This window comes from Berghia stephanieae, chromosome 1 (genome assembly GCF_034508935.2).
Source record: "Berghia stephanieae isolate SIO BIC M18660-M18661 chromosome 1, UCSD_Bste_1.3, whole genome shotgun sequence".
NCBI lineage: Eukaryota > Metazoa > Mollusca > Gastropoda > Nudibranchia > Aeolidiidae > Berghia > Berghia stephanieae.
The window spans coordinates 110,350,396-110,358,036 of NC_088360.1; the positions used below are offsets into that span (position 1 = coordinate 110,350,396).

At 35.7% G+C, this 7,641-nt stretch overlaps 1 protein-coding gene across 1 annotated transcript; it reads left to right on the forward strand.

Annotated features, from left to right (window-relative positions):
- Positions 1-353: 353 nt before the first annotated feature.
- LOC144962716 (small integral membrane protein 15-like) lies at positions 354-7,423 on the forward strand. The gene is made up of 2 exons (XM_078895905.1): positions 354-546; positions 4,866-7,423. The coding sequence occupies exon 2, from the start codon at positions 4,885-4,887 to the stop codon at positions 5,131-5,133; it is 249 nt and encodes an 82-aa protein (XP_078752031.1). The 5' UTR covers positions 354-546; positions 4,866-4,884; the 3' UTR covers positions 5,134-7,423.
- The last annotated feature ends 218 nt before the right edge of the window (positions 7,424-7,641 follow it).

The window sequence follows — 7,641 nt, forward strand, 5'->3', positions numbered from 1 at the left end:
ATTGTCAATAATTATTTAACTGTTTACGTATTTACCTTTCATGTTAATGTATTTCTTTTTCATTCTTAAAATCCAACCGTGGTGTAGTGGTTTAGCACTCCACTTAGTAGTCAGTAGGTAAAAAATTACCCCAACAGGAAATTTAGTATAATTCAAAAAAAAAAAAAAATAAAAAAATAAAAAAAAGAAAAGAAAACACGCAAGCCACCAGGATATGATAGTAAATTGTCTTTCAAAAGTGAGTAGTTTTCTTAGTGGGGGTGGGAGTCAACAGACTTTGGCATTTTTTTGAGTGTTTTGGCATTTTTTGAGTCTTCCCCTGGCATTTTGTTGAAAAATAATCTGGCAACCCTGTGATCAAAACAAAATCGACAGCCTCCTCTCGGTGCTTCTTCTTCTTCCTACATTCATATTCATACTTCATACCATCACCGATTTCTCAACAGTGCAAGATTCCAACAAGTTTTGAGAATCCTTTAAAAAGAGCATTTTCAAAGAATAACACGCATACAATCATTCATTTAGAACTCAATTCCTCTGTTGAGGGTAAGTAGAGTAATGAAATTAAGTGGGGACTGACTGCTGGAGTTAAGTTTTTGCACTTTTACTTTTACTTTTAGTATTTTAGTAGAGAGGCGAGCCTTCTAAATGCCACTTCGCCTTGAGCATGCCTTCACGTTAAAGAAAGATGTTTTTTTAAAACCTACCTCTGTTTCGAAAACCAGCATCTTTCAACTTTCTAAAAACATGATTTTTCAGAACTTTTGTTCCTTAAAAAATACCGGCACCGACCATATCTGCTGACCCGTTGTGATTGTGAGTCGACCCACAATACGAAATTTTGTTGTTTACAGAAGTACCGACAATTAGCTTTACCAGACTTCTTGTGTTTTACGTTGTCACATGACCGTTTTGAGAAATTTGTCGTCTGCTACTGCTACAAACAATAAGAAATGTCACTGTCACTGTCAACAGAAGATATATTTTCGTTGGAGCAGGAAAAAAAAAAGTGTTACTTCTTGACTTGTACTTTGTACATTTTAAGAGATGACTGGTTCAATAGCAGACAAGTTGATTGAATAAAAAGTAAAAGGGCCTTTTATCCCCATCTCCCTCCTCCTCCCCCCTCCCCCTCCTCCTCTTTCACTTACTTACTTACTTATCCGAACCAGCGACCACCTGAGCTCTAACCCTTCGGTCTTGTGCCATGACGTAGAAGTTAGACGTCTTTTGTAGTTGTTCCAGGTGACTATAAAGTGTGTTACTGATGCTTGGATTTGGTGGGAGGAATGTGCATCTCAGGTCTTCAAGAGGTTGACATTCAAGCAAGTGGGGTGTTACTGTTTCATTGGGGTGTTGACATAGGGGGCAGGAAGGGGATGTGTCTTTTGTAATTTTGCTTACTTAAATGGTTGTTGAGCGGTATGTGTTGTGTTCTTAGTTGAAAGATGATGCTTTGCTGGTGTCTTCTGAGCTTATTTAGGCAATCGGTCTTTACAGGAGTGGTCACATGGGAAAACATACATCTACCCGTGGTGCTCATTGTCCAACTGTTCATCCATTCTTCTCTCTTATTTGTTTTGATTATTTGTTTCGCTGTGTCTAAGGATACTGGAATTGATGGTTGTAAAAGTGTTGATCCGAGTCTGGCCAGTCTGTCTGCATTGTCATTTCCTGGTATATTTGAATGTCCCGGTATCCACTGGAGAGATAAGTCTACTCTGTGTGCTGTAAGGAATTCATCTAGTTAAGATCTTAAACTATTGAAGGTTGAGTTATCTAAATCTAGAGCCTGGAGAACCGATTTGGAGTCTGTGAAGATGACAGTGTTTTTAAGTTTTGAAGGGTTTAGCTGGAAAACAGAATAGAGGTGTCGCAGTGAGGCTTCTATTGCAACTGTCTCTGCCTCGTAGTTTGAGCAGGAGCTTCCGCAAGAATTGTGGATTTTATCACAGGTTTTATCTGGGTATTCTACTACAAACCCATACCCAGCATTTTTAGTTCCTTTGTGGGCTGATCCATCTGTGTAAACATGTATCCAGTTGTCTGGGTATTCTTGTATTGTCTTCATTGCTAATGTTTGTGATTTGTTTTTATTTCTTGTTGTTTCTTCTATGAGGTTAGTCTTTATTTTTGGAAGTTTTAGTTCGGCGTATGGAGGTTTTTGACTGATTAAAATAGATTTTTCTCTGTTTTCTGGGAGTCTGTGTCTTTCATTCAAGTTGTTAGTAATGTGTAGCAGGGATTTTTGTTTTAATCTTGTTCTTGGTTTCCATTTCTCTGCCAAAATTCTGTTTGGCTGGTTTTCCTCTTTTCGTTTGTATCTTTTAACCATTTCAAGCACTGCTGATTCTCTGCGATGTCCAAGTGGTTCCACATTAGTATGTATTTCACATGCTGCTGTGGGTGTCGATCTTAGGGCACCGGAGATGAAGCGAAGGGCTTGGTTTTGTTCTCTGTCCAAGGTTTTATGTGTGTTTTTACTACCTACATTTTGGAAGGCTAAATTGTAGTCCATGACTGAACGCACATAGCCTAAATAGAGTTGTCGAAGCGAGTTTTTGTCTGCTCCCCAAGTAGTACTGGCTAGTCGTTTTAGTAACTGGAGTCTCTTTGTGGCTTTGATTTTTACATTCTGAGTGTGTTTGTTCAGAGATAGTTGTCTGCCTAACTGTATGCCCAAATATGTGGGGTTTTCTTCTTTCGCGAGTCGATGGCCTTGGATGGAGAGTGTTATTTCTTTCTTGGAAACAGGATGGCTCTTAGTAAATATAGAGTAGACTGTTTTATTGCAATTTACTTTTAACTTCCTTTTATCACAGAAGGTGTTTAAGCTTTCTAAATCTTCATTTATTCTATTGGAGGCTATTAGTAGGTGCTTCGTAGTATACCACATATAGGGCCTTTTCTGTCTGTAATACTTCTGGTAGATCGTTTATAAAAATAAGAAAGAGAGTACAGCTGAGGCAGGATCCTTGTGTGAGACCTTCCTCTAATACTTCTGTGTTTGACAGTCCGTTATTAATTTTTGTTTGGATTGTTCTGTTACTGAGAAATTGTTTAATCCAGAAGTAGAGATTTCCATCAATTCCGTAGTCCATCATTTTTTATAACAACCCTTTCCTCCATACTTTGTCATAGGAGATCAACAAAAACCGTGACTGTATGTTTTCCATCTTGAAAGCCATCAATTATTTTTTGACTTAATCTAAACAATTGATCTTCTGTTCTTTGCCCTATCCTAAAGCCTGCCTGATATTTATTTAGTAGGCCACATGTCTCCAGCCACCACTATAATCGGTTATTTACCATTCTCTCAAGGACTTTCCAACACATGAGGTGAGAGATATTGGTCGGTAACTTTTCGTTTCGTCGGGTGGTTTATCTTTCTTTAAGATTGGAATTATAATAGTATTTTTCCATCCCCTTGGTACTATTCCTGTCTCCCATGTTAGATTTATAAGTTTGAGAAGCATCTGTTTACCTCCTCCTCCACCACCACCACTTCCTCCTCCTCCTCCTCCACTGCCACTGCCGCCTGCGGCCGCCATCACCATTACCACTGCTGTGAGATTGGAGGGATAGGGGGAGGAGGCATGGAGGAAGATGAAAGGGAGATGGGTCGCCTGATGATGTAGTGCATGTCACAGATGCTTGCAGGTGTTTTTAACCCCTTAACAGTAATGCTGAATTTTTTTTCTCCAGTTAATAGTTTCCTTTTATCTTTCTTATTGTTAATGGAGAATACATACAGCGTTTCCACCAAGAGAGTAGTCAGAGTATCCCAACTCTGCTTCGATTATCTATAATCTTTTTGGGGATGCAGGACAGTGCGAGTCTAGTGCAGTTTTATACCTTTGCCAGTGACAATGATTTTTTGTTTTCAAATAATAGTTTCCATTTATATTATATTTTAATGCAGAAAAAAACATTTCCATCATAAGAGCAGTAAGAATATTGATAAAAAGTGCTTTGAGCACAATTAGTGGATATTACGCTATATAAAAGCTCAAGTTTAAAAAATTACATTTTTGCTTGTCTTTTGATGAAAACAGGAAGATTTTCCTTTAGGTCCAAGTAAGATTGAAATTCGCCTTTGAAAGGTTAAGTTGTTGGGGTTTTTTTTTCTCTTTTTCTTCAAATGCGGCTACGCTGTTTCTTTTTTTCTTTTTCTCTGACTGGCAATCTCTTGCTGTACTTACCCGCATGGCTTGCACACACAAGTGGATTCATCTAGGTCACAAAACGAGACATCTAGGTCACAAATCAAGACATATCGGTTTCGTTTGTGCCAAGATCGCAAAACAAACTGAGCGTCTAGGAGTTCCAAGTAACAGTGTATTGATTATGAATGTACAATATTGACTGAAAAATAATTTCCTCCTCCTCTTTTTTATTTTTATTATTTTTTTGGAAAAAAGATCATATGGATCGCAATAGTCGTTTAACACACACACCTCCCAGACAAAAATTAAGAGTATTTGATTTGTTTTATTTTGTGTGTTATTTTTTTTTTTTTCCAGTGTAAAGAGGTGTAAAGTTTCAGTTTAAACCACCATTTAAATACTTAGCCAGTTAGCTGTCGTACTCAGGAAAGACGTATTTAACAATTTGACCTTAAAACTCGTACTTCAAATATCAATTGATTTAAAGGATCCTCATCTTGGAAAAATTTCTGAAACCTGGGACCTCGCTAGGGTTATTTAAATTGATTGATATTTGAAGTACGAGTTTCCTGGCCAAATTTTCAAATACATGTTTTTCCAGAGTATGGCAGTTAACTGACTAATTGATATCTCAAGCTAAAACAATTCCTTCAAATACAAGAAAAAGTGATCAATGACATATTAAACTTTTTTTCACAGGTATCAAAACCTTTTCAAAATGGTTGTCGTTCTGGGCTATGATTTGAATGAACTCATGGTCACTGTGTTGAAATTTGCTGCAAGCAACCCCTGGCAATTCATCTACTATGTGCTGCTCATTCTGTCCCCCTTGTTCCTTGTTAGTGCCATCTTGGCATGGAAACTGGCTCAAGATATTCAACACAAAGAAAAAGACAAGAAAAGGCGAGCAAGGAAAGAAGCCAATATGGCTAAGGCAAGAAAACAAAAGTCCCAGAAGGCAGATTAGTCTAGAAATTTTGAGTTTGATGATATTGATATATAGATAGTAAGTTATTGTGACATTTGATGTGTTAACATTTGTTGAAGTTCTGATTAACTAAAACCTATTTTCTTCACTTGAATTGAATTTCAAACTGAAATTATATTTTTAAAAGTTTCTTCATTTGATTTTACTTTTTATGTAACAAATTATTATGTTCAAAGACCAAACAAAAACAAACAAAAGTTGATAGTATCAAGATATTTAGAAATAACTACGACATACTTTATGATTGTCAAAGCTGGTTGTTCTTGTTATGGAGAAGTTAAATTAAGAACCTGTGTACATTTATTTTAATGAAATGGGATCGATATGCCAGAAATAATTTTTTAAAAAATCCATTATCATATGAATGTCTGTGGCAGTGAATATGACATCTGTATTTGTGTATCAGTATGTGTGTATGTAAGTGGAGGAGGTGATTGTATGCATAAAAGCTATGAACGTTGTAAAAGGCTTCATCTCTAGTATAATCACTTTGCCAGCACCATGACTCGTTGTCATTCCAGTTGCTCCATAAGTTGTAAATGCACCCCCTTTTGTGATGCAAAAGTTTGAAAGGTAACAGGGTTGTCTTTGATATTTTTTAGTGAGTACATATTGGAGCAAGCGGCTTTAACTTTAAAGATGTCAATTTGTATATTTTTGTTGAGATGAATCATGGAAGGAAACTTTGTGTTTTCTTAGGAATCAAATTGTTTGAAATTATTTTGTCAAATATGAACATTCAGTGATACAATGGTATGCGTCTTTTTATATATATTTGAGATTTGAATTTATTGATGATTGATTTCATGTTAATTAATATACACTTTGATTACAAATGACATATTTTAATATGCGAAGTGTAACAGATTGAGACTATTTACATATTATGCAAAAAAAAAAAAATGTTTTGTTCAATGTTTTGAAAGTTAATCAAGTTGAGCACCAAGCCTGGTACGATCATTTAAGATGTTCTAATTGATAATATATAGTAAAAAGGGGTGAGTTTTGCCAGTTTTATTTTCCAAGTTTAATCTGATTTCCTGTCTGATCCAAGCTTGTTGAATCATAGGATTACTATAACTTTCTTTTGAAACTTGATTTATATGATTGATTAGGTTTGTATATCTTTTTACTTTAATACTTCTTTTTATACTCCATTATTACTCCTGGGTGGGGATCCTGACCTCCCATAGTGGGCAGGGAGGTACATGCTGTGTCTTCTATCCCCCCATACCCGTTTTCCAATTGTTTCCTGTCATTGTCTTGGAATGAGATTACTTAGTTTTGTCCTGACCCTTGCGCCGGAGTTCCTTGGCTGGGAGGGAAACAGTCGAATGTCTAGTTAAAGTTTTGGGAGATGATATTTTTTTCCTTGTAAATCATCTCTCTGTTATGCATTGTTTTATGTTTAGTTTATTATATGATTGGTAAACATTTGAGTGTATTCCTCTTAGTTGGGACCTGTGCTTGTGTCTGGATGAGACTTTTAGGTGATCTCAAACTAAGTACTTTGATGGTGTGCTTTTGGAATCTACATCTGTTCCCTATTTCAACCAATTCCCCTTTGTCTTACCTTTTCTTTTGTGCTTTAATTGTAATTCTAGAACTTTTTACTACCCCATTTTCTTCCTTTTTACTGGCACTGATATGACCTTAATGTGTTGCAAGCGCCGTAAAACCCTTAAAAACAAAAACAAAAACAAAAACAAATCCATTATTACTTCATAGGAAAATTGTTGTGTGTGTGTGTCTGTGTGTGTATATGGGTTTTTATTTTTGTGTGTGGGTGGGTTGATTGGTGGTTGTGGATATCTATAATAATTATAGTCTATGTCTGAATTTTTTTGTATATATTTTTGCTGTCTATACATTCATATTGCTCGGTTTTGTATACTTTGTACATTGATGGGAAAAAATAAAGGAAGCAATTGTTGTGTGTCACATTATTATTTGCATTGCCAGGCATCTTCAGTGAAATTGTCTCATGTTTCTTTTTTGATAAAACTGCTATGTCTGGATGGAAGGGCTGATTAACTATTTCTTTCAACGAAAATGCTGGTATGTTTTGTAAGCCTTAGTACCAAGCAGCAATATATGACTCATTTGAAAGTTATTGATGTAACAAATACCAATAATGCAAAACCATGAATTGATTTTTAAAGATAAATTTTGTATGTCATGTATGTATGTATGTATTTATGATCATAACATGATCATGTAGAGATGAATGTATTGTGAACTGATTTAGCGATAAAAAGACAAAACAAAATAAGTAAATAATTTTAAAAAATAAAAAAAATGGGACATAGTGATGGCTTTACCCAGAAAAATAAACAGACCAAAGCTGCTCACTCAATGGTTGAAAATTTCCCATAGCTCAAATATCCAAAGCAATGTCTTAGAATTATTTAAGCAATGTTTCCCAAATAGTCATTTCGGAAAAAAAAAAAAATCAGGGACAATTGAAATAGCCTCTTGTAAGGTGCG